We start from the raw sequence: 27,166 nt of genomic DNA, 5'->3' as shown, positions 1-27,166 counted from the left end.
CCGATTTTTGAAAAAACCCTAAGGCTATAGCCTTTCCGTTTTTTCGATTTTTGGGGGTCAAAAAATCGAAGAAAAATCCGGTTTTCGGTGGGTTTTCGCGGGAATATTCCAGTTTCAAACCGGTTATGACCGGTTTCTGCCTCCTCCCGAACCTCCAAACCGGTTTTGACCGGTTTTCAAAATCGAAAATTTTGACCCGATTTTTGAAAAAACCCTAAGGCCTTTCCGTTTTTTCGATTTTTGGGGGGTCAAAAAATCGAAGAAAAATCCGGTTTTCGGTGGGTTTTCGCGGGAATATTCCAGTTTCAAACCGGTTATGACCGGTTTCTGCCTCCTACCGAACCTCCAAACCGGTTTGAACCGGTTTTCAAAATCGAAAATTTTGACCCGATTTTTGAAAAAACCCTAAGGCTATAGCCTTTCCGTTTTTTCGATTTTTGGGGGTCAAAAAATCGAAGAAAAATCCGGTTTTCGGTGGGTTTTCGCGGGAATATTCCAGTTTCAAACCGGTTATGACCGGTTTCTGCCTCCTACCGAACCTCCAAACCGGTTTTCAAAATCGAAAATTTTGACCCGATTTTTGAAAAAACCCTAAGGCTATAGCCTTTCCGTTTTTTCGATTTTTGGGGGTCAAAAAATCGAAGAAAAATCCGGTTTTCGGTGGGTTTTCGCGGGAATATTCCAGTTTCAAACCGGTTATGACCGGTTTCTGCCTCCTACCGAACCTCCAAACCGGTTTGAACCGGTTTTCAAAATCGAAAATTTTGACCCGATTTTTGAAAAAACCCTAAGGCTATAGCCTTTCCGTTTTTTCGATTTTTAGGGGTTCAAAAAATCGAAGAAAAATCCGGTTTTCGGTGGGTTTTCGCGGGAATATTCCAGTTTCAAACCGGTTATGACCGGTTTCTGCCTCCTCCCGAACCTCCAAACCGGTTTTGACCGGTTTTCAAAATCGAAAATTTTGACCCGATTTTTGAAAAAACCCTAAGGCTATAGCCTTTTCGTTTTTTCGATTTTTGGGGGTCAAAAAATCGAAGAAAAATCCGGTTTTCGGTGGGTTTTCGCGGGAATATTCCAGTTTCAAACCGGTTATGACCGGTTTCTGCCTCCTACCGAACCTCCAAACCGGTTTAAACCGGTTTTCAAAATCGAAAATTTTGACCCGATTTTTGAAAAAACCCTAAGGCTATAGCCTTTCCGTTTTTTCGATTTTTGGGGGTCAAAAAATCGAAGAAAAATCCGGTTTTCGGTGGGTTTTCGCGGGAATATTCCAGTTTCAAACCGGTTATGACCGGTTTCTGCCTCCTCCCGAACCTCCAAACCGGTTTAAACCGGTTTTCAAAATCGAAAATTTTGACCCGATTTTTGAAAAAACCCTAAGGCTATAGCCTTTCCGTTTTTTCGATTTTTGGGGGTCAAAAAATCGAAGAAAAATCCGGTTTTCGGTGGGTTTTCGCGGGAATATTCCAGTTTCAAACCGGTTATGACCGGTTTCTGCCTCCTCCCGAACCTCCAAACCGGTTTTGACCGGTTTTCAAAATCGAAAATTTTCACCCGATTTTTGAAAAAACCCTAAGGCCTTTCCGTTTTTTCGATTTTTGGGGGGTCAAAAAATCGAAGAAAAATCCGGTTTTCGGTGGGTTTTCGCGGGAATATTCCAGTTTCAAACCGGTTATGACCGGTTTCTGCCTCCTACCGAACCTCCAAACCGGTTTAAACCGGTTTTCAAAATCGAAAATTTTGACCCGATTTTTGAAAAAACCCTAAGGCTATAGCCTTTCCGTTTTTTCGATTTTTGGGGGTCAAAAAATCGAAGAAAAATCCGGTTTTCGGTGGGTTTTCGCGGGAATATTCCAGTTTCAAACCGGTTATGACCGGTTTCTGCCTCCTCCCGAACCTCCAAACCGGTTTTGACCGGTTTTCAAAATCGAAAATTTTCACCCGATTTTTGAAAAAACCCTAAGGCCTTTCCGTTTTTTCGATTTTTGGGGGGTCAAAAAATCGAAGAAAAATCCGGTTTTCGGTGGGTTTTCGCGGGAATATTCCAGTTTCAAACCGGTTATGACCGGTTTCTGCCTCCTACCGAACCTCCAAACCGGTTTAAACCGGTTTTCAAAATCGAAAATTTTGACCCGATTTTTGAAAAAACCCTAAGGCTATAGCCTTTCCGTTTTTTCGATTTTTGGGGGTCAAAAAATCGAAGAAAAATCCGGTTTTCGGTGGGTTTTCGCGGGAATATTCCAGTTTCAAACCGGTTATGACCGGTTTCTGCCTCCTCCCGAACCTCCAAACCGGTTTAAACCGGTTTTCAAAATCGAAAATTTTGACGCGATTTTTGAAAAAACCTTAAGGCCTTTCCGTTTTTTCGATTTTTGGGGGTCAAAAAATCGAAGAAAAATCCGTTTTTCGGTGGGTTTTCGCGGGAATATTCCAGTTTCAAACCGGTTATGACCGGTTTCTGCCTCCTCCCGAACCTCCAAACCGGTTTTGACCGGTTTTCAAAATCGAAAATTTTGACCCGATTTTTGAAAAAACCCTAAGGCCTTTCCGTTTTTTCGATTTTTGGGGGGTCAAAAAATCGAAGAAAAATCCGGTTTTCGGTGGGTTTTCGCGGGAATATTCCAGTTTCAAACCGGTTATGACCGGTTTCTGCCTCCTACCGAACCTCCAAACCGGTTTAAACCGGTTTTCAAAATCGAAAATTTTGACCCGATTTTTGAAAAAACCCTAAGGCTATAGCCTTTCCGTTTTTTCGATTTTTGGGGGTCAAAAAATCGAAGAAAAATCCGGTTTTCGGTGGGTTTTCGCGGGAATATTCCAGTTTCAAACCGGTTATGACCGGTTTCTGCCTCCTACCGAACCTCCAAACCGGTTTAAACCGGTTTTCAAAATCGAAAATTTTGACCCGATTTTTGAAAAAACCCTAAGGCTATAGCCTTTCCGTTTTTTCGATGTTTGGGGGGTCAAAAAATCGAAGAAAAATCCGGTTTTCGGTGGGTTTTCGCGGGAATATTCCAGTTTCAAACCGGTTATGACCGGTTTCTGCCTCCTACCGAACCTCCAAACCGGTTTGAACCGGTTTTCAAAATCGAAAATTTTGACCCGATTTTTGAAAAAAACCTAAGGCTACAGCCTTTCCGTTTTTTCGATATTTGGGGGGTCAAAAAATCGAAGAAAAATCCGGTTTTCGGTGGGTTTTCGCGGGAATATTCCAGTTTCAAACCGGTTATGACCGGTTTCTGCCTCCTCCCGAACCTCCAAACCGGTTTTGACCGGTTTTCAAAATCGAAAATTTTGACCCGATGTTTGAAAAAACCCTAAGGCTATAGCCTTTCCGTTTTTTCGATATTTGGGGATCAAAAAATCGGAGAAAAATCCGGTTTTCGGTGGGTTTTCGCGGGAATATTCCAGTTTCAAACCGGTTATGACCGGTTTCTGCCTCCTACCGAACCTCCAAACCGGTTTAAACCGGTTTTCAAAATCGAAAATTTTGACCCGATTTTTGAAAAAAACCTAAGGCTATAGCCTTTCCGTTTTTTCGATTTTTGGGGGTCAAAAAATCGGAGAAAAATCCGGTTTTCGGTGGGTTTTCGCGGGACTATTCCAGTTTCAACCCGGTTATGACCGGTTTCTGCCTCCTCCCGAACCTCCAGACCGGTTTAAACCGGTTTTCAAAATCGAAAATTTTGACCCGATTTTTGAAAAAACCCTAAGGCTATAGCCTTTCCGTTTTTTCGATTTTTGGGGGTCAAAAAATCGAAGAAAAATCCGGTTTTCGGTGGGTTTTCGCGGGAATATTCCAGTTTCAAACCGGTTATGACCGGTTTCTGCCTCCTACCGAACCTCCAAACCGGTTTTCAAAATCGAAAATTTTGACCCGATTTTTGAAAAAAAAACCTAAGGCTATAGCCTTTCCGTTTTTTCGATATTTGGGGGTCAAAAAATCGGAGAAAAATCCGGTTTTCGGTGGGTTTTCGCGGGAATATTCCAGTTTCAAACCGGTTATGACCGGTTTCTGCCTCCTCCCGAACCTCCAAACCGGTTTAAACCGGTTTTCAAAATCGAAAATTTTGACCCGATTTTTGAAAAAAACCTAAGGCTATAGCCTTTCCGTTTTTTCGATTTTTGGGGGTCAAAAAATCGAAGAAAAATCCGGTTTTCGGTGGGTTTTCGCGGGAATATTCCAGTTTCAAACCGGTTATGACCGGTTTCTGCCTCCTCCCGAACCTCCAAACCGGTTTAAACCGGTTTTCAAAATCGAAAATTTTGACCCGATTTTTGAAAAAACCCTAAGGCTATAGCCTTTCCGTTTTGTCGATTTTTGGGGGTCAAAAAATCGAAGAAAAATCCGGTTTTCGGTGGGTTTTCGCGGGAATATTCCAGTTTCAAACCGGTTATGACCGGTTTCTGCCTCCTCCCGAACCTCCAAACCGGTTTTGACCGGTTTTCAAAATCGAAAATTTTGACCCGATTTTTGAAAAAACCCTAAGGCTATAGCCTTTCCGTTTTTTCGATTTTTGGGGGTCAAAAAATCGAAGAAAAATCCGGTTTTCGGTGGGTTTTCGCGGGAATATTCCAGTTTCAAACCGGTTATGACCGGTTTCTGCCTCCTCCCGAACCTCCAAACCGGTTTGAACCGGTTTTCAAAATCGAAAATTTTGACCCGATTTTTGAAAAAACCCTAAGGCTATAGCCTTTCCGTTTTTTCGATTTTTGGGGGTCAAAAAATCGAAGAAAAATCCGGTTTTCGGTGGGTTTTCGCGGGAATATTCCAGTTTCAAACCGGTTATGACCGGTTTCTGCCTCCTACCGAACCTCCAAACCGGTTTGAACCGGTTTTCAAAATCGAAAATTTTGACCCGATTTTTGAAAAAACCCTAAGGCTATAGCCTTTCCGTTTTTTCGATTTTTGGGGGTCAAAAAATCGAAGAAAAATCCGTTTTTCGGTGGGTTTTCGCGGGAATATTCCAGTTTCAAACCGGTTATGACCGGTTTCTGCCTCCTCCCGAACCTCCAAACCGGTTTTGACCGGTTTTCAAAATCGAAAATTTTGACCCGATTTTTGAAAAAACCCTAAGGCCTTTCCGTTTTTTCGATTTTTGGGGGGTCAAAAAATCGAAGAAAAATCCGGTTTTCGGTGGGTTTTCGCGGGAATATTCCAGTTTCAAACCGGTTATGACCGGTTTCTGCCTCCTCCCGAACCTCCAAACCGGTTTAAACCGGTTTTCAAAATCGAAAATTTTGACCCGATTTTTGAAAAAACCCTAAGGCTATAGCCTTTCCGTTTTTTCGATTTTTGGGGGTCAAAAAATCGAAGAAAAATCCGGTTTTCGGTGGGTTTTCGCGGGAATATTCCAGTTTCAAACCGGTTATGACCGGTTTCTGCCTCCTACCGAACCTCCAAACCGGTTTAAACCGGTTTTCAAAATCGAAAATTTTGACCCGATTTTTGAAAAAACCCTAAGGCTATAGCCTTTCCGTTTTTTCGATGTTTGGGGGGTCAAAAAATCGAAGAAAAATCCGGTTTTCGGTGGGTTTTCGCGGGAATATTCCAGTTTCAAACCGGTTATGACCGGTTTCTGCCTCCTCCCGAACCTCCAAACCGGTTTAAACCGGTTTTCAAAATCGAAAATTTTGACCCGATTTTTGAAAAAACCCTAAGGCTATAGCCTTTCCGTTTTTTCGATTTTTGGGGGTCAAAAAATCGAAGAAAAATCCGGTTTTCGGTGGGTTTTCGCGGGAATATTCCAGTTTCAAACCGGTTATGACCGGTTTCTGCCTCCTCCCGAACCTCCAAACCGGTTTTGACCGGTTTTCAAAATCGAAAATTTTGACCCGATTTTTGAAAAAACCCTAAGGCCTTTCCGTTTTTTCGATTTTTGGGGGGTCAAAAAATCGAAGAAAAATCCGGTTTTCGGTGGGTTTTCGCGGGAATATTCCAGTTTCAAACCGGTTATGACCGGTTTCTGCCTCCTCCCGAACCTCCAAACCGGTTTAAACCGGTTTTCAAAATCGAAAATTTTGACCCGATTTTTGAAAAAACCCTAAGGCTATAGCCTTTCCGTTTTTTCGATGTTTGGGGGGTCAAAAAATCGAAGAAAAATCCGGTTTTCGGTGGGTTTTCGCGGGAATATTCCAGTTTCAAACCGGTTATGACCGGTTTCTGCCTCCTACCGAACCTCCAAACCGGTTTGAACCGGTTTTCAAAATCGAAAATTTTGACCCGATTTTTGAAAAAACCCTAAGGCTATAGCCTTTCCGTTTTTTCGATTTTTGGGGGTCAAAAAATCGAAGAAAAATCCGGTTTTCGGTGGGTTTTCGCGGGAATATTCCAGTTTCAAACCGGTTATGACCGGTTTCTGCCTCCTCCCGAACCTCCAAACCGGTTTGAACCGGTTTTCAAAATCGAAAATTTTGACCCGATTTTTGAAAAAACCCTAAGGCTATAGCCTTTCCGTTTTTTCGATTTTTGGGGGTCAAAAAATCGAAGAAAAATCCGGTTTTCGGTGGGTTTTCGCGGGAATATTCCAGTTTCAAACCGGTTATGACCGGTTTCTGCCTCCTACCGAACCTCCAAACCGGTTTGAACCGGTTTTCAAAATCGAAAATTTTGACCCGATTTTTGAAAAAACCCTAAGGCTATAGCCTTTCCGTTTTTTCGATTTTTGGGGGTCAAAAAATCGAAGAAAAATCCGTTTTTCGGTGGGTTTTCGCGGGAATATTCCAGTTTCAAACCGGTTATGACCGGTTTCTGCCTCCTCCCGAACCTCCAAACCGGTTTTGACCGGTTTTCAAAATCGAAAATTTTGACCCGATTTTTGAAAAAACCCTAAGGCCTTTCCGTTTTTTCGATTTTTGGGGGGTCAAAAAATCGAAGAAAAATCCGGTTTTCGGTGGGTTTTCGCGGGAATATTCCAGTTTCAAACCGGTTATGACCGGTTTCTGCCTCCTCCCGAACCTCCAAACCGGTTTAAACCGGTTTTCAAAATCGAAAATTTTGACCCGATTTTTGAAAAAACCCTAAGGCTATAGCCTTTCCGTTTTTTCGATTTTTGGGGGTCAAAAAATCGAAGAAAAATCCGGTTTTCGGTGGGTTTTCGCGGGAATATTCCAGTTTCAAACCGGTTATGACCGGTTTCTGCCTCCTACCGAACCTCCAAACCGGTTTAAACCGGTTTTCAAAATCGAAAATTTTGACCCGATTTTTGAAAAAACCCTAAGGCTATAGCCTTTCCGTTTTTTCGATGTTTGGGGGGTCAAAAAATCGAAGAAAAATCCGGTTTTCGGTGGGTTTTCGCGGGAATATTCCAGTTTCAAACCGGTTATGACCGGTTTCTGCCTCCTCCCGAACCTCCAAACCGGTTTAAACCGGTTTTCAAAATCGAAAATTTTGACCCGATTTTTGAAAAAACCCTAAGGCTATAGCCTTTCCGTTTTTTCGATTTTTGGGGGTCAAAAAATCGAAGAAAAATCCGGTTTTCGGTGGGTTTTCGCGGGAATATTCCAGTTTCAAACCGGTTATGACCGGTTTCTGCCTCCTCCCGAACCTCCAAACCGGTTTAAACCGGTTTTCAAAATCGAAAATTTTGACCCGATTTTTGAAAAAACCCTAAGGCTATAGCCTTTCCGTTTTTTCGATTTTTGGGGGTCAAAAAATCGAAGAAAAATCCGGTTTTCGGTGGGTTTTCGCGGGAATATTCCAGTTTCAAACCGGTTATGACCGGTTTCTGCCTCCTACCGAACCTCCAAACCGGTTTAAACCGGTTTTCAAAATCGAAAATTTTGACCCGATTTTTGAAAAAACCCTAAGGCTATAGCCTTTCCGTTTTTTCGATGTTTGGGGGGTCAAAAAATCGAAGAAAAATCCGGTTTTCGGTGGGTTTTCGCGGAAATATTCCAGTTTCAAACCGGTTATGACCGGTTTCTGCCTCCTACCGAACCTCCAAACCGGTTTGAACCGGTTTTCAAAATCGAAAATTTTGACCCGATTTTTGAAAAAAACCTAAGGCTACAGCCTTTCCGTTTTTTCGATATTTGGGGGGTCAAAAAATCGAAGAAAAATCCGGTTTTCGGTGGGTTTTCGCGGGAATATTCCAGTTTCAAACCGGTTATGACCGGTTTCTGCCTCCTCCCGAACCTCCAAACCGGTTTTGACCGGTTTTCAAAATCGAAAATTTTGACCCGATGTTTGAAAAAACCCTAAGGCTATAGCCTTTCCGTTTTTTCGATATTTGGGTATCAAAAAATCGGAGAAAAATCCGGTTTTCGGTGGGTTTTCGCGGGAATATTCCAGTTTCAAACCGGTTATGACCGGTTTCTGCCTCCTACCGAACCTCCAAACCGGTTTAAACCGGTTTTCAAAATCGAAAATTTTGACCCGATTTTTGAAAAAACCCTAAGGCTATAGCCTTTCCGTTTTTTCGATATTTGGGGGTCAAAAAATCGAAGAAAAATCCGGTTTTCGGTGGGTTTTCGCGGGAATATTCCAGTTTCAAACCGGTTATGACCGGTTTCTGCCTCCTCCCGAACCTCCAAACCGGTTTAAACCGGTTTTCAAAATCGAAAATTTTGACCCGATTTTTGAAAAAAACCTAAGGCTATAGCCTTTCCGTTTTGTCGATTTTTGGGGGTCAAAAAATCGAAGAAAAATCCGGTTTTCGGTGGGTTTTCGCGGGAATATTCCAGTTTCAAACCGGTTATGACCGGTTTCTGCCTCCTCCCGAACCTCCAAACCGGTTTAAACCGGTTTTCAAAATCGAAAATTTTGACCCGATTTTTGAAAAAACCCTAAGGCTATAGCCTTTTCGTTTTTTCGATTTTTGGGGGTCAAAAAATCGAAGAAAAATCCGGTTTTCGGTGGGTTTTCGCGGGAATATTCCAGTTTCAAACCGGTTATGACCGGTTTCTGCCTCCTACCGAACCTCCAAACCGGTTTAAACCGGTTTTCAAAATCGAAAATTTTGACCCGATTTTTGAAAAAACCCTAAGGCTATAGCCTTTCCGTTTTTTCGATTTTTGGGGGTCAAAAAATCGAAGAAAAATCCGGTTTTCGGTGGGTTTTCGCGGGAATATTCCAGTTTCAAACCGGTTATGACCGGTTTCTGCCTCCTCCCGAACCTCCAAACCGGTTTAAACCGGTTTTCAAAATCGAAAATTTTGACCCGATTTTTGAAAAAACCCTAAGGCTATAGCCTTTCCGTTTTTTCGATTTTTGGGGGTCAAAAAATCGAAGAAAAATCCGGTTTTCGGTGGGTTTTCGCGGGAATATTCCAGTTTCAAACCGGTTATGACCGGTTTCTGCCTCCTCCCGAACCTCCAAACCGGTTTTGACCGGTTTTCAAAATCGAAAATTTTGACCCGATTTTTGAAAAAACCCTAAGGCCTTTCCGTTTTTTCGATTTTTGGGGGGTCAAAAAATCGAAGAAAAATCCGGTTTTCGGTGGGTTTTCGCGGGAATATTCCAGTTTCAAACCGGTTATGACCGGTTTCTGCCTCCTCCCGAACCTCCAAACCGGTTTGAACCGGTTTTCAAAATCGAAAATTTTGACCCGATTTTTGAAAAAACCCTAAGGCTATAGCCTTTTCGTTTTTTCGATTTTTGGGGGTCAAAAAATCGAAGAAAAATCCGGTTTTCGGTGGGTTTTCGCGGGAATATTCCAGTTTCAAACCGGTTATGACCGGTTTCTGCCTCCTACCGAACCTCCAAACCGGTTTAAACCGGTTTTCAAAATCGAAAATTTTGACCCGATTTTTGAAAAAACCCTAAGGCTATAGCCTTTCCGTTTTTTCGATTTTTGGGGGTCAAAAAATCGAAGAAAAATCCGGTTTTCGGTGGGTTTTCGCGGGAATATTCCAGTTTCAAACCGGTTATGACCGGTTTCTGCCTCCTCCCGAACCTCCAAACCGGTTTAAACCGGTTTTCAAAATCGAAAATTTTGACCCGATTTTTGAAAAAACCCTAAGGCTATAGCCTTTCCGTTTTTTCGATTTTTGGGGGTTAAAAAATCGAAGAAAAATCCGGTTTTCGGTGGGTTTTCGCGGGAATATTCCAGTTTCAAACCGGTTATGACCGGTTTCTGCCTCCTCCCGAACCTCCAAACCGGTTTTGACCGGTTTTCAAAATCGAAAATTTTGACCCGATTTTTGAAAAAACCCTAAGGCCTTTCCGTTTTTTCGATTTTTGGGGGGTCAAAAAATCGAAGAAAATTCCGGTTTTCGGTGGGTTTTCGCGGGAATATTCCAGTTTCAAACCGGTTATGACCGGTTTCTGCCTCCTACCGAACCTCCAAACCGGTTTAAACCGGTTTTCAAAATCGAAAATTTTGACCCGATTTTTGAAAAAACCCTAAGGCTATAGCCTTTCCGTTTTTTCGATTTTTGGGGGTCAAAAAATCGAAGAAAAATCCGGTTTTCGGTGGGTTTTCGCGGGAATATTCCAGTTTCAAACCGGTTATGACCGGTTTCTGCCTCCTCCCGAACCTCCAAACCGGTTTAAACCGGTTTTCAAAATCGAAAATTTTGACCCGATTTTTGAAAAAACCCTAAGGCTATAGCCTTTCCGTTTTTTCGATTTTTGGGGGTCAAAAAATCGAAGAAAAATCCGGTTTTCGGTGGGTTTTCGCGGGAATATTCCAGTTTCAAACCGGTTATGACCGGTTTCTGCCTCCTCCCGAACCTCCAAACCGGTTTTGACCGGTTTTCAAAATCGAAAATTTTCACCCGATTTTTGAAAAAACCCTAAGGCCTTTCCGTTTTTTCGATTTTTGGGGGGTCAAAAAATCGAAGAAAAATCCGGTTTTCGGTGGGTTTTCGCGGGAATATTCCAGTTTCAAACCGGTTATGACCGGTTTCTGCCTCCTACCGAACCTCCAAACCGGTTTAAACCGGTTTTCAAAATCGAAAATTTTGACCCGATTTTTGAAAAAACCCTAAGGCTATAGCCTTTCCGTTTTTTCGATTTTTGGGGGTCAAAAAATCGAAGAAAAATCCGGTTTTCGGTGGGTTTTCGCGGGAATATTCCAGTTTCAAACCGGTTATGACCGGTTTCTGCCTCCTACCGAACCTCCAAACCGGTTTAAACCGGTTTTCAAAATCGAAAATTTTGACCCGATTTTTGAAAAAACCCTAAGGCTATAGCCTTTCCGTTTTTTCGATTTTTGGGGGTCAAAAAATCGAAGAAAAATCCGGTTTTCGGTGGGTTTTCGCGGGAATATTCCAGTTTCAAACCGGTTATGACCGGTTTCTGCCTCCTCCCGAACCTCCAAACCGGTTTAAACCGGTTTTCAAAATCGAAAATTTTGACCCGATTTTTGAAAAAACCTTAAGGCCTTTCCGTTTTTTCGATTTTTGGGGGTCAAAAAATCGAAGAAAAATCCGTTTTTCGGTGGGTTTTCGCGGGAATATTCCAGTTTCAAACCGGTTATGACCGGTTTCTGCCTCCTCCCGAACCTCCAAACCGGTTTTGACCGGTTTTCAAAATCGAAAATTTTGACCCGATTTTTGAAAAAACCCTAAGGCCTTTCCGTTTTTTCGATTTTTGGGGGGTCAAAAAATCGAAGAAAAATCCGGTTTTCGGTGGGTTTTCGCGGGAATATTCCAGTTTCAAACCGGTTATGACCGGTTTCTGCCTCCTACCGAACCTCCAAACCGGTTTAAACCGGTTTTCAAAATCGAAAATTTTGACCCGATTTTTGAAAAAACCCTAAGGCTATAGCCTTTCCGTTTTTTCGATTTTTGGGGGTCAAAAAATCGAAGAAAAATCCGGTTTTCGGTGGGTTTTCGCGGGAATATTCCAGTTTCAAACCGGTTATGACCGGTTTCTGCCTCCTACCGAACCTCCAAACCGGTTTAAACCGGTTTTCAAAATCGAAAATTTTGACCCGATTTTTGAAAAAACCCTAAGGCTATAGCCTTTCCGTTTTTTCGATGTTTGGGGGGTCAAAAAATCGAAGAAAAATCCGGTTTTCGGTGGGTTTTCGCGGGAATATTCCAGTTTCAAACCGGTTATGACCGGTTTCTGCCTCCTACCGAACCTCCAAACCGGTTTGAACCGGTTTTCAAAATCGAAAATTTTGACCCGATTTTTGAAAAAAACCTAAGGCTACAGCCTTTCCGTTTTTTCGATATTTGGCGGGTCAAAAAATCGAAGAAAAATCCGGTTTTCGGTGGGTTTTCGCGGGAATATTCCAGTTTCAAACCGGTTATGACCGGTTTCTGCCTCCTCCCGAACCTCCAAACCGGTTTTGACCGGTTTTCAAAATCGAAAATTTTGACCCGATGTTTGAAAAAACCCTAAGGCTATAGCCTTTCCGTTTTTTCGATATTTGGGGATCAAAAAATCGGAGAAAAATCCGGTTTTCGGTGGGTTTTCGCGGGAATATTCCAGTTTCAAACCGGTTATGACCGGTTTCTGCCTCCTACCGAACCTCCAAACCGGTTTAAACCGGTTTTCAAAATCGAAAATTTTGACCCGATTTTTGAAAAAAACCTAAGGCTATAGCCTTTCCGTTTTTTCGATTTTTGGGGGTCAAAAAATCGGAGAAAAATCCGGTTTTCGGTGGGTTTTCGCGGGACTATTCCAGTTTCAACCCGGTTATGACCGGTTTCTGCCTCCTCCCGAACCTCCAGACCGGTTTAAACCGGTTTTGAAAATCGAAAATTTTGACCCGATTTTTGAAAAAACCCTAAGGCTATAGCCTTTCCGTTTTTTCGATTTTTGGGGGTCAAAAAATCGAAGAAAAATCCGGTTTTCGGTGGGTTTTCGCGGGAATATTCCAGTTTCAAACCGGTTATGACCGGTTTCTGCCTCCTACCGAACCTCCAAACCGGTTTTCAAAATCGAAAATTTTGACCCGATTTTTGAAAAAAAAACCTAAGGCTATAGCCTTTCCGTTTTTTCGATTTTTGGGGGTCAAAAAATCGAAGAAAAATCCGGTTTTCGGTGGGTTTTCGCGGGAATATTCCAGTTTCAAACCGGTTATGACCGGTTTCTGCCTCCTCCCGAACCTCCAAACCGGTTTAAACCGGTTTTCAAAATCGAAAATTTTGACCCGATTTTTGAAAAAACCCTAAGGCTATAGCCTTTCCGTTTTGTCGATTTTTGGGGGTCAAAAAATCGAAGAAAAATCCGGTTTTCGGTGGGTTTTCGCGGGAATATTCCAGTTTCAAACCGGTTATGACCGGTTTCTGCCTCCTCCCGAACCTCCAAACCGGTTTTGACCGGTTTTCAAAATCGAAAATTTTGACCCGATTTTTGAAAAAACCCTAAGGCTATAGCCTTTCCGTTTTTTCGATTTTTGGGGGTCAAAAAATCGAAGAAAAATCCGGTTTTCGGTGGGTTTTCGCGGGAATATTCCAGTTTCAAACCGGTTATGACCGGTTTCTGCCTCCTCCCGAACCTCCAAACCGGTTTGAACCGGTTTTCAAAATCGAAAATTTTGACCCGATTTTTGAAAAAACCCTAAGGCTATAGCCTTTCCGTTTTTTCGATTTTTGGGGGTCAAAAAATCGAAGAAAAATCCGGTTTTCGGTGGGTTTTCGCGGGAATATTCCAGTTTCAAACCGGTTATGACCGGTTTCTGCCTCCTACCGAACCTCCAAACCGGTTTGAACCGGTTTTCAAAATCGAAAATTTTGACCCGATTTTTGAAAAAACCCTAAGGCTATAGCCTTTCCGTTTTTTCGATTTTTGGGGGTCAAAAAATCGAAGAAAAATCCGGTTTTCGGTGGGTTTTCGCGGGAATATTCCAGTTTCAAACCGGTTATGACCGGTTTCTGCCTCCTACCGAACCTCCAAACCGGTTTAAACCGGTTTTCAAAATCGAAAATTTTGACCCGATTTTTGAAAAAACCCTAAGGCTATAGCCTTTCCGTTTTTTCGATTTTTGGGGGTCAAAAAATCGAAGAAAAATCCGGTTTTCGGTGGGTTTTCGCGGGAATATTCCAGTTTCAAACCGGTTATGACCGGTTTCTGCCTCCTACCGAACCTCCAAACCGGTTTTCAAAATCGAAAATTTTGACCCGATTTTTGAAAAAACCCTAAGGGTATAGCCTTCGATTTCATAAGTGTGCCCATTAAAGGGTCGCTTCTTTTTTATAATTCCGAACAGTTATTGAATATTCGTTTTTTGTGGAAGTATGTAATGGTTAAATTTATTTTGATTCGAACATCACCATGCAAACAAACACACAACGCTTACCACATTGACTAAAATTGTGACATTAAATTTGACTAACACTTTTGTAAACGTTTTGAATGTTGCTTTGTAAGATGAACAAAGTAATAAATAGCAAAAAAAGAAAAAATTGCTGCAGGTAAATTTCATGAACACAGAAAACAAGAAAGTTCACATTCGAATTTTGTTGAAAAAAAAAACACTAAACTAATTTGCTCCACAGTGACGTCACATTTCGTCATTTAGTCTCAACGCAGCATCACCCAGTCCCGCTCGATGTCGCTGTTGCTCGTTTCCTCCCCAAGGAAATCGCGTCGTTCGGTTTCAGTTTCTGAATCGCTGCTCATAACAATGTAACCGCGGCGCCGACGCGCGATTTCAGCGGCGCGCGACGATAGTGACGTCACACTACTGTCTACGTCATCAGCTATGTCGTCATCGCGCAGGTCGACGCGCGCGTAATCGTCAGTGTCGATTGACTTGCAGAAGTGGACGGCGTATTTGAGTTTCTCCTCTAGCACGTGCTGAGGAAATGAGAGCGTCGAGTGTGTTATGTATAAGGAATGGTGCAGAATTTTTGCAAAGTATTCTAAGTATGGTATGCGATGCCTAAGCACAAGGTGATTTACGATGGTCTGGTGGGAAATATGCGGATTATGCAATTTGGCATCACCAGTGGAAAATATGTACATGCAGGGCGAAATCGTAACCTACGTTGTTGTTTTAAGTTTTACTCGAATTTTGTAAGTCATAAATCTGATTTGTCAAAATTGGTGATTGACCTTAGAGAAAAATTACACCAAAGAGGTTAAGCACCAGCACCACTAGAGTCTTTCGGGATTCAGACGGTTCGCACCGGTTCTATAGAACCGTCTCACGAAATTTTATGAGATTAGCGAACCGGTTAGCATTACTGGTTACTGCCAATGAACTTTTTTGTAACAGAACCAGCTGAAAAATATGACTTTGGTGATAGAACCGGCTGACAAAAAATTTGAATTTCACCACTGGCTCTAACACAGTGGTTCTTAACCTTTTTATCACGAACGAACCCCTGTGATATTCTTCAGTCTTTGATGGAACCCCAACAAGTTACATCCCAGGTTTTTAACTCATGTTGTGCTTTTGGCGATACGTTTTTGCTGCCAACAAAGATTCGTTGTTTTGCTGCTTACGAACAATGTGCACAGTGTTATTTGTTAAGTCAAATATAACCTAGTTACAACCTTCCGATGTTTTGCCATGTAGCAAATAAAAATTGCTGTGTTTAGCGACTATAGACTCTAAAGTTTGACAAAAGCGAGTACCCATATAGTTTAATTAAAACGTTTGTCGAGTTTATACTTAAAAAGACCTTCGTCGAACCCCTGACTCAGCGTTGCCGAACCCCTGGGATTCGATCGAACCCAGGTTAAGAACCACTGCTCTATCACCATTGCACACCACAACTGTACGTCGGACCGGTTGCGGGCATAAATCGAAATAAAACGGGCTTACATTGGACCTGACTTCACACTAGGCCACATTTGTGTCATAATTTCAATTTTGTATGTTGGTATGTTAAATATTATGCACCGTGTAGGTTTGCATGAGGTCGGAAATCAACATTACACATTACACTGTAATATAGTATCACGTCTTACCTTACAACTGTATCTGGGAAGTTTGAGCATGAAAAAGCAAGTATAAGATTCCGGAAGGTAATGGTCAGGAGGATCGTACTTATCAGGAACCTGTACAGGTACGAAATAAATAAATTAGTTAAACCAGAAGACAGGACGAAGTAATAGAAACCAATCACACCTTTCCAGTTGGCAAAAACTGCCGTAAAAAATATGTTTTCCGCAAAGTTTTGTTCCAGGTGGGTGCGTATGTTGACGTATGTGGCTTGAATTATGTTCAATTACGCCCAACAGAAGCAAAACTAACTAGTAAAAAGATTGCCTAGATCACTAACCCTTTTCTTTAAACCTTAGTTCCTATTGTAAATTTGTTTTAAAACTGTCATACCCTGCCACTCTTTAGCTCTTAAATTAATTTTTCAGGTCTCTGCGCCACCAATCGGAATTTAGCTAAATGAAACTGCACGGATGCGATGAACTCTGACCTGTATGACGAAATCCTTGCCCCGGAAGTCAGCTATGGATCTCGGAAGTCGGGTTCTTCCCCACACGAAGCGAAGGAAGAGGGATCGCTCCTCGTTACTGAAAGATTCCATGACTTCCCAGAACCACTTGGCGAGGTCGTCGTTCGGGGAGATCCCCTTATGTGAGCACACCGCTTTAAGCAAGTGAAGCGGAACGTCTGGGCTTCCACACACCTTTGAAATTTTTTGAAATTAATTTGCAGGTTTTAGAAAATTCAAATTTTATGAGAAAGATTGAAAGGGTACCATGTATAATTTTTTACATTAAAAAGTACTCGTTACATTAATCTATAAATTGCTTGGCGTGACGTAAAATAAGTTGGTGTCACCAGTTGCTGTTTCAAATCTCCGACAGTTGTAGTGAGATTTGAACCAGTGACCTCAGGGCTTGGCGTTTTACTACCAGAGTTTAGCAACCTTATACATTTTTAAGTACAAGCTAAATCACTAAGTCAGTGGTTCCCAACCTTTTTGTAGTCACGGACCCCTTTTATAAATTTTATCGGTCCGCGGACCCCCAACGTAATTTAGCCTTTTTTCGTTTCCTGCATTATAAACCTTATTATACTTTCGTTTTTTGGGGGGCAGAATTTTAATCAACCTTCACAGTCCTTTAATCTCAACAAAGTTCTGTACTGTAGCAGTCAATGCACTAAAAGAGATAAATTTTCTCGTGTACAATAATTAAAACAAGGCACAAATAATTCTATTGTTAATGTGTGTTGTGATGTCACAATGGAGGTAACAATCACAAGCTTTCCTGACCCAAGGGTTTGATAAACAGTTTGCATTATATACAGGATTGTAAAAACGGTTTGGTAACTTAAAAATATTGTACTGTTGTAAATGCTACTACAAATGTTTGCCTTCACGGACCCCCTGAAACCATCTCACAGACCCCTTGGGGGTCCGCGAACCCCAGGTTGGGAACCACTGCACTAAGTAATGCCGCTGTGTTATATATATCACATAAATTCCACTCACCGTGGTTTCAAGTTCTTGAGCTGTAAACAGCGACAGCATGGCGAGGGGAATCACGGAAGCCATTCCTTCTCTCACTGCTGACACCATGCGGTCAAACTCGTGCAGTCTGTAAAATAAGAAATGTTTTACAATTTGAAGAACTGAACAATATTGGAATTTTAGGAACTTTTTCTCACCTGTATTTAACTGAAAGTCGGATATATTCGTTCCGGGTATCGGATGTAACGAAGGTGTGTTCATCGCTTAGTGGGATTTCCTGCAAGTTTAAATCATAATTACAACCATTTTAAACTGAGTTGAACGGGCGGTAATATTCGTTTATCGGGGGTTAAGTGAAATGGGGAAATTTCGTAATACAGCAACAAGGTGAATTTGGTCAAATATTCAAGTAATTTACGTAACATTATTTTCAAGGAACCAAAGTAATTGATTTGGTTATTTTTTTGTAAAATGTTTAATTTTAACACGAAATCCAATATTTATAAAGCGATGTGATTACGTAAAGAAAAAAATATCGATTTGGGGTGAGTTTAAAACTCCCCAGTCGTTAGAAATTATCTCACCAGAACTACACACAAACAGGGAATAAAAATCTACATATGTCGATCACCTGTCCACACGCAGATACAGTGGTGAATGGGAGTTGCATCGCATTAAGTTCATCTGGGTCGGATTCACGAATGAACATTGATTTTGGGACGAAATGCTAAAAAAACACAAAACGTTTTAGTTTTTCGTATTAGGTTCACCGAGTTAAACTTATAAACAAGTTCTTGCCGCGCTTCAAAGACGGAAAGTCGTAGGCCAGAGGTCGGCAACCTTTCAAACCCCGCCTAACAATTTACTTGTTATGTTAGAGTGGTTTCCCGTGTCAAGATTTTGTGTCATAGTGATTTGTGTTAGTTGGTTAAAATTGTAATCAGAACGCAGGCAAGTTCGTTTCATAAGTAGAGATTTTTAGGACTATCACATCATGGCAAACGCAAAACAAGTCTTAATAAAGTTCAAACCGAGCCGAGCCAGAACCCGAGTCATCGGTACCGAGCATCACCGTTTTTGATGTTCGGTGCTCGGCCGAGCAGAGCATTAGATTTGCGTATTCATGCCCTGCTAACATACAAAACTGATGTTCGAAAGGGTATCCAATAACAAAAATTATTGTTTTCTAAAAGCGTTGGTAGTCAAACGCTTACTTCTGGGGCATGTACAGCTTAAGACACTGTTGGCGACATAGAGGACCAAGGAAAGTTACAAAACTAGCGTGGAATTAGGAATGTTTGTGACGTCACAATGCACCAAACAGAACATTTGCAGTTTTGGCCCATCCCTACAAATTATATCAAAGGGTACTTGAATTTAAAATTCGGAATCACTTCGCATGGAAATGGACATGGAAAATATGTTACCTTGTCAACTTCTGAAATATCTTTCAGACAAGGCTCCATTCCTGCCAGTTGTTTCCACACCGGTTCAGCCAGGTTCAAACTTAGCGGACTACCAGTTCTTATGGCGATTCCGATCAGCATGCCTGGGTATGTGTGAAAAAAATGTTATGCTCAAGACACGAGATGATACAATACAAATGTGAGTTGGTAGTTAAAAAGTTTAGGTAATAACACTTTTAATGAGGAAACAGGCTCCTTAAAGTTACGTTTCACTTTTATTCTATTTCTACAAACTCGCAATTCAACTAAACAGTGATTTTCTAGAATTCTTTTTACTGTAAAGTTAAACAGCTTTGGAATAACTTTCAAACGAATCAAACAATTTAGTGAGAACACTGTACTTGTGGAAAACTCCTCTTTCGGTAGATAACCACTAAATCACGCAGATATAAAGTATTACTCGATCAGTGTTGTTTACTTACAACAATTTTTTGACCAACAGCTCCATTAAAAGTCAACCCACCCAAAAACTTGAACATTTTCATGTGAGTTGGCGAAGACATCCTAGAGTTGAGGATAAAACAGTCTCGGTTGGCTCCGGATTCGTCCCTTCCGTTAGGAGTGCCAGAGAGCAGTGGAACGGATCCGTCTTGTAGTTCGTCGCACATTTCAGCGATCGACTCACTGTACCCGCCCCCGCAATCATCAACAGATTCACCTGAAAATGGGTTACGAAATTGTTGAGATGTTTAAACTCTTAAGACGTCATAATAGTAAACTGATGACGTAGTGCTAGCAGACTGGTGACGTCATGTTTGTACACATGTTCTGTATATATGCGAGTAAGAATTTTGGACGGGTGATTCGTTTAACCGGAATTTCAATTGATTCGATTAACCGGAATTTCAGTTGATTCGATTAACCAGAATTTCGGGTGATTCGATTAACCAGAATTTCGGGTGATTCGATTAACCAGAATTTCGGGGTGATTCGATTAACCGAAATTTCAATTGATTCGTTTAACCGAAATTTCAATTGATTCGATTAACCAGAATTTCAGGTGATTCGTTTAACCGGAATTTCGGGCGGGTGATTCGATTAAACGGAATTTCGGGCGGGTGATTCGTTTAACCAGAATTTCGGGTGATTCGCCAACCGGAATTTCAGTTGATTCTGTTAACCGGAATTTCGGGCGGTAGATTCGATTAACCAGAATTTCGGGTGATTCGATTAACCAGAATTTCGGGTGATTCGATTAACCGGAATTTCGGGCGGGAGATTCGATTAACCGGAATTTCGGGCGGTTGATTCTGTTAAGCGGAATTTTGGGCGGTAGATTCGATTAACAGGAATTTCGGGTGATTCGATTAACCGGAATTTCGGGCGGGTGATTCGATTAACCGGAATTTCGGGTGGTTGATTCTGTTAAGCGGAATTTCGGGCGGGTGATTCGATTAACCAGAATTTCGGGTGATTCGTTTAACCGAAATTTCAATTGATTCGTTTAACCGAAATTTCAATTGATTCGATTAACCAGAATTTCGGGTGATTCGTTTAACCGGAATTTCGGGCGGGTGATTCGATTAAACGGAATTTCGGGCAGGTGATTCGTTTAACCAGAATTTCGGGTGATTCGCCAACCGGAATTTCAGTTGATTCTGTTAACCGGAATTTCGGGCGGTAGATTCGATTAACCAGAATTTCGGGTGATTCGATTAACCAGAATTTCGGGTGATTCGATTAACCGGAATTTCGGGCGGTTGATTCTGTTAAGCGGAATTTTGGGCGGTAGATTCGATTAACAGGAATTTCGGGTGATTCGATTAACCGGAATTTCGGGCGGGTGATTCGATTAACCGGAATTTCGGGCGGTTGATTCTGTTAAGCGGAATTTCGGGCGGTAGATTCGATTAATAGGAATTTCGGGCGGGTGATTCGATTAACCGGAATTTCAGTTGATTCGATTAACCGGAATTTCGGGCGGGTGATTCGATTACCCGGAATTTCGGGTGATTCGATTATCCGGAATTTCGGGGTGATTCTTTTAACCGGAATTTTGGGGTGATTCGATTATCCGGAATTTCGGTCGTGTGATTCGATTAACCGGAATTTCGGTCGTGTGATTCGATTAACCGGAATTTCGGGCAGGTGATTCGTTTTGTTTGCGATGCAACTTACCGAAGAACTTGACTTTCCATGTGCGATGTGGCAACAATACGTTGGAAGGCAACAGACTGTCCATCTTCATAAAAGCTTGACCGAATACTGACTTCATACCGTCCACACCTGCCAATCCACTCTGCGCTTTGTGACGCTTCACCTGGTCACAATAACGAGTTATGACATCACTACTATTACCGATTAATTAACGTCATCCAAGCGTCTTCAAAAATACATCGTCATTAAAAAAAAACTCAAAGAATTTGAAAACTGAATTATGATTTGAAAACTGAATTATGACCTCATAAAACTCTGGCAACTGGAGGCGTGGCAATTGTGTTTGTGACGTAACAAATGATTCAGAATTCTGTAACAAATCAGTACCAAAAAGATGACGCAAAAAAGTTTTTTTAAATATCCACGAAACTGTAATTTGTGGTCAAAAACATTTTTTGTTGTTGTACTGCTACGAAACAAACACCTGAATTCTGTTCAGTTCGATGGTTGGACCGTGTTGTTTATCTCTCAACATCGTAGCTTGGACAATCTTCTTGAACGCGCACTCCTTGCCTGACGTCACAAGGATCCCGCGCAAACCGTCCAATGAGAGATCATTGTTTGTGACGTCATCATGCGACGATGGGCGGTGAAGCGGAAACAGCTGCATCACCGGACAGAATATATCTGAAACAGATAAACACTCGATGTTCGCCCGGATCTATAGCCAAAAAATTTAGTAGTCGTCTATAGCTCGAAAAAAAATCCCACTGCATCCCTTTAGTCATATAGAATTTTGGGTTAAATACTTGGTTCACATGCAAAGTTTTTTGCTTAAGCCAATTTTAGAATACCACCTACTATTACGTAACTTTGTAACATTGTTATTATGTCATAAGGTTTGTTATTGTTGTTTTATGTCTGTTTTGTTTTCATTGTATTTTTCTGGGACATTTCTTCTTTATTTACTACTGCTCTTTTCTTCTGGTTAAATAAAGGCGATAATGACAGATTTGTTATTTACCGTCTTTTTGCAAAATACATGAAACTTACAAAAAATATTAATTTACAAAAAACATACAAAGGGACAAAAATAGACTCATAACAATTTTTTGTTCGCAAAACTGACCTGAAAACTGTGTTAGCAACATTAGTCTGTTCCTTAGCAACGGGAGCGGAATGGCGCGAAGTGAGTTGTACTCAAGCGGAACGGACTCAGGTAGTCTCGCACCAGTCTTTTTCCGGGTTTTCCGATCCGTCCCGCTTGCCTCAGTAGGTGACGACCACGCCACAGTATGAGCTGAACCACATGCGACGCGTGAAATGTGGTGACCCTGTAGCGCCACCACGAGGCGAGGTGTCTGAGCGGCCTGGATCGTCCCATCACCGATCTGTGATAGAATTTTTTTTAAGTTGTACTAATGACAAATGTATTAAAATCGGATTTTATGCTACATGAGTATTCTGACCTCAGTTAAATGTAATGTATTGAAGTTTTACTTATTGTTGCTACACATACAACATAATCAGCTGAACTTTTTATCAATCAACTATGGTCCTGAAATATATTAACTCATACAAACAAGTTTCTCATGGACATCTGTTATTGTTTGTAACAGGTAAAAAAATAAAATGTTAAAATTTAAAACAAACTTAACTTTTTGGGCCACTGTTTCTTGATTCTGAGTTCGCAAACTAAAATAAGTCCAGAAAAACGTCTTTGTGAGTCTGCGACCAGCTTATCATAATATTTTTTTATTTATGACTTTTTACAATTTGTCGGCAAATGATTACGCTTGGGCAAACATAGTTCGATACATAATAGGGTTGAGTAACATTGTTTCAAACCAACAACCCTCTCCACTCACCTGTCCTTCATCATTATCTCCCCACGTATAAACATCGCCATCCTCCGTACAAGCGATGCAATGTAGCGATCCCACCGACACATCAACCACTTTGTTGTTCCTCAAAGCTTCGACCAGTTTCGGCCTTCGCACGTGTTTGTCCGAACCCTGACCCAGTCTGTAATAATCGCCCTTGCCCCTGAACAACATTGTTACATCATCAATATGACGTCAGCACCTGATTGCATCACGAAACTTTTTTTGAAAATGGTTGTTTTGAACAAAACTCTTTGAAACATCAAAACAACATTCACTCACAATTTTTTTAATTAATCCGTGACGTAATTTTAGTGACGTCATAAAGTTAATTTTGTGACGTCATAGAGTTAATTTTGTGACGTCATTTGACCACGTGTACTAAAATCGTTTTTTGGATAATAGAAGTAAAAAATTTTTTTTTTTTCAAAAGATGACGTTGTAATTACGTCACTATCTAAGGATGATGTCATACCACGTGTAGACTCTTCCGGCTCTTGAGAGTGCGAGTGAGAATTGACTTCCACATGCGACCTTGACGACGTCCTTGTCGATCAATGTGTCAATCACAAAAGGAACTTTGCATCTGACATGAAATATTTTGTAACAAAGTTCAAATATACTTGCATAATTAGTGTAAACTTATATTAACTCTCAAATATATTTCGTCCTATTCAAATAAAATAATAAACAAGTTATAGCTAAAAATGTTTATGCAACATACAAAAATTGTAAACAATCTAAGTATAGTTGATCTAAAACACAACAATGACCAAACAGATTGTTTGACAGCTAATGTCGTTCGCCAAATGTACATAAAATCAGTTAAAATGGCCAGTAAATTATGTGAGGTAAAAAACAATGTTAACACTTTCAATGACTGGAATATCCAGATTAAAAAAGAATTCAAAATTGATTAAGTGGGTGAATGACTTACCCGTCACTGCCCCCGCGACCTAGCTTTCCGTAATCCCCATCGCCCCACGACCAGACAACATTAGGGGCGACAGTTCCCCCAGTTATACACAGGGTCTGTGCGTCCCCACTACCACAAGCCACACCAAGCACTGTATTTTCCAGTAAAGCTTCAACCTGTGGTAAAAAGATTTCGAGGAAAAGAAGTTAACACAGAAAGTTCTAGAAACAAAATTCGATGTCTGGTCTACACGTTAATGCAGTGGTTCCAACCCATTATCGACGAATTCGTCACAGCTTAAAACATTTTCAATCCTCCCCAATAGACTAGATCAGTGGTTCTCAACCGCCGGTCCCCGTCAACTTTCCTGCCGGTCCGCCAAATATACTACAATTTTACATCTCAATTTAATTTTTTTTAATCTCAAAGAACCGCGATTAACTCATGTGATATCAAACAGCCAGCAGCAAACTTCTCAATATTGAAAATTTCATACTTCTTTTGAATTGCATATTTTTGTCGTAATTGCATTTTGGGTTGATTTTGAAAGTCCACCGGTCCGCAAAATTTGTTTAGAAAGTTTACTGGCCAACTTAAAAGGTTGAGAACCACTGGACTAGATAGCAGATACAAAATCATACAAAGTTCATTTAAAAACGGGTCTTTTATCAACTTCACAGGTAAAATTCCCAAAGCTTATGTGTCTATTTACAAATCACAAGCACAACTTTAAGTAAATTATTTCCTTCAAGTTCTTTATTTTTTCGGAACAAAAATGTTCCAGTTGGAACAACTTGCGTTAATTCAAAGACAACTTTAATTACAGAGTAAAATTACGAAGAGTAGAAGCACAAAACAGACTGGAAAAGTGGCTTAGTATATACAGTCGATTATAGTTATGATCACGTTCCGTTTAATTGAACAGTGTAAAGCCTGACAAATGAAAGTACATATTCCGGTTAATAGCATAAAATTGCTCAATATACGAGATATAATGCTAGAAATACGATATACATAATCAAAATGGTAGTATGAATTATATTTCTAGCCACACCACTACATAGCGTGATAGAATTTTCTAACAAATGCTTTCCTTACCAGCTTAGGTTTGAGTTGGTCTTCACTGTCTTTGTGCCCGAGTCTTCCGTACCTTCCCTTTCCCCACGTGAACAAGCGACCAGTTGCTGATATCGCAGCGCTATGTGAACCTCCAGCCGCTATTTCGACCACATGTTCACTGCGTAAACTCTCAATAACACGAGGATGGTCGATTGAACTGTTTGAAACAACACAGGTGAAGTTGTCTGTAAATGTCCGAATTTGTTTTATTGTTGATTAAGGATAAGAAAAGCATTTTTTTCTGCAATCGTCTTTTGTATTTTTCATGTACGACCTAAAATTTTTCATTTGCCAAGGCTGTAATGACGCCACACACATATATATGACGTCACAGACATATGACATAACAGAACTTTCTTTAGTCGCAATTTTGACCTTTCGATATATTTCGATATTTTTTCATTTCCAAACAATATTGTGCAGATTTTTAACGACTACGCTTGATATGGCTAACTGGTACCAACCGTACGATTTTAAACAATACTTTGTCGCGCCTAATTATATCCCATCGAAGAGAACTGGCTGAAAAATATGACTTTTGTGATAGAACCGACTGACAAACAATTTGAATCCCACCACTGGAATATTTGCAACCACTTTTAGGTTATAAACTTGATTCTTACGATCTGTTTCCATGTCCGAGTTTTCCATCTACGCCTTCTCCCCAGCTGTAAACCTCACCATCTTCTGATAGGGCCAGTGTATGTTTACCTCCTGCGTTTGATGCAACCTGAAACAATGAAGTGATTTTTGTTGGACAATGGAGACAATCGAAGACAATGAATGCATTCCAAAAGACAATGAAATTATTTAATAACTTGTTTCAGGTCGAAAAATTAAGAAAGGAAAATTCATCTACATTTTATAAAATAAAGCATAAAAAAAAACAAAAAAGAAATGTGTGGTTTTCTAGTGAAATCGAATAATTGCTTAGCAATTAATTGCTAGCAGCAATTTGCTACTTTTGGAGAAAAATACTTTGTTGCACATAAGACGTTTACCTTGACAATTCTGATATGTTGTATGGACTCAATGAGGGTTGGGGCAGCGAGTGATTCACTGTTACCCACACCCAGCCTTCCACCTGCACCATACCCGGTTGCATAAACCTGAGTGAAAATAAAACTGGTGGTGATTTACGTTTTAGGGACATCAACTATATAAGCTATTTTATAAGGCTATTTTCACAACAGGAAATCAAATCGGTCTTTCAAGCAATACCATTTTACAAGGCATGTATAAAATGTCAATTAAATAAATGCTTGCCAGAACAATTGCTATTGTTACCATCAACGCAATGTGAACAGCTTTTGTTGATACTTATGCAATCGAATGTAGTTTTGTATGACGAATTATCTTTACATAGGTACACTATTCTCACAAAATTTTCAGCAATGTATTCACTCTATTTAATCATACAATTCTCTCCACAGTCAGTTAGGTTATAGATTAGGCTATTTTCCGTGTGTAGTGTTATATTTTTAAATTACTTTTCAAATGAAATCGAAGACCAAATACAAACAAGTTACTGACTTAAAAAAATCATCACACAAACCAACCTTGCCATCTGGAGTGACAGAAAACAAGGTTTGTTCTCCTCCACACAACTGGGTGGGTCGAAGCGTTGCTAGGGAAGCGCACGGAACGGGGATCTTGATTTTAGCCCCATCTGGACCTCCTAGTTGACCCCTATGGTTGTGTCCCCAACCGAAAATGGTCCCACTACCTGGCCAGGATAAAATCCAGTCGTCTGGGCGTCTGTGGGTGAAATACACGCAAAATAAAAGGCTTGAAAATTTTGAACCATATGCAATGCAGTAAACTTTAGAAAACATATTTGATGTCTCGAAAATACTAAAAACGTTATTACTGATTGCCATAATTGTGAAGTGGCTTCATGTGTCTGTTGGTTTATCAAGTTACTTAATAATTACCCACTAATTTAACGTCATTTTCAACATGTTACTGCAGGAATATCGACAACTTACTTATTGTACCATGTAACCAACATCTCATCCAGTTGTTGAGTGAACATTTGGTTATCTTCATGTCCATGGATGTCGTACATCTCATCTTCTTCGCTACTGTCATCACCAGCGAGATCTCCAATCTTCTCATTTAGAATCTATATACATATATCTATATAAGACAATATATATCTATATAAGACAAAAATGTACAAGACACGGACTTAAATAGCAGCGTTAATAAAAAAAAAGTATATTCTCACTGATGATGACAATTGTTTTTGTCGAAACGTCTGTTAAATAAAATGAATACGTTTTATTTTACATCGCAGGCAATTTGGTTTTTATTAAAGCTACTAAAATACATTTTACAAAAACAATTATGCTTCCATTTATCCAAAGCAAAATGTTTTTTCGCTGAGCCATTTATTGCTT

At 40.6% G+C, this 27,166-nt stretch overlaps 1 protein-coding gene across 1 annotated transcript in view; it reads right to left on the bottom strand.

Moving 5' to 3' along the window:
- Positions 1–14,135: 14,135 nt before the first annotated feature.
- The window catches only part of LOC145239586 (E3 ubiquitin-protein ligase HERC2-like), a 68,591-nt gene continuing 55,560 nt past the window's right edge, over positions 14,136–27,166 (bottom strand). The window contains exons 75-93 of the mRNA XM_080102949.1: positions 26,753–26,889; positions 26,324–26,522; positions 25,766–25,873; positions 25,388–25,494; positions 24,744–24,921; positions 23,667–23,821; positions 23,205–23,315; positions 22,715–22,892; positions 21,976–22,237; positions 21,331–21,533; positions 20,868–21,009; positions 19,213–19,407; positions 18,711–18,832; positions 17,915–18,010; positions 17,481–17,560; positions 17,305–17,410; positions 16,282–16,494; positions 15,818–15,907; positions 14,136–14,698 (exon numbers count right to left, since the gene is read on the bottom strand). Of these exons, the coding sequence (XP_079959075.1) occupies positions 14,423–14,698; positions 15,818–15,907; positions 16,282–16,494; positions 17,305–17,410; positions 17,481–17,560; positions 17,915–18,010; positions 18,711–18,832; positions 19,213–19,407; positions 20,868–21,009; positions 21,331–21,533; positions 21,976–22,237; positions 22,715–22,892; positions 23,205–23,315; positions 23,667–23,821; positions 24,744–24,921; positions 25,388–25,494; positions 25,766–25,873; positions 26,324–26,522; positions 26,753–26,889 (2,958 nt within the window). The 3' untranslated portion in view covers positions 14,136–14,422. The remainder of the gene's footprint in view (positions 14,699–15,817; positions 15,908–16,281; positions 16,495–17,304; positions 17,411–17,480; positions 17,561–17,914; positions 18,011–18,710; positions 18,833–19,212; positions 19,408–20,867; positions 21,010–21,330; positions 21,534–21,975; positions 22,238–22,714; positions 22,893–23,204; positions 23,316–23,666; positions 23,822–24,743; positions 24,922–25,387; positions 25,495–25,765; positions 25,874–26,323; positions 26,523–26,752; positions 26,890–27,166) is intronic.

This window comes from Phallusia mammillata, chromosome 7 (genome assembly GCF_965637545.1).
Source record: "Phallusia mammillata chromosome 7, kaPhaMamm4.hap1.1, whole genome shotgun sequence".
NCBI lineage: Eukaryota > Metazoa > Chordata > Ascidiacea > Phlebobranchia > Ascidiidae > Phallusia > Phallusia mammillata.
The sequence above is the reverse complement of the archived record's forward strand: the minus strand, read 5'-3'. Positions and strand labels throughout refer to the sequence as shown.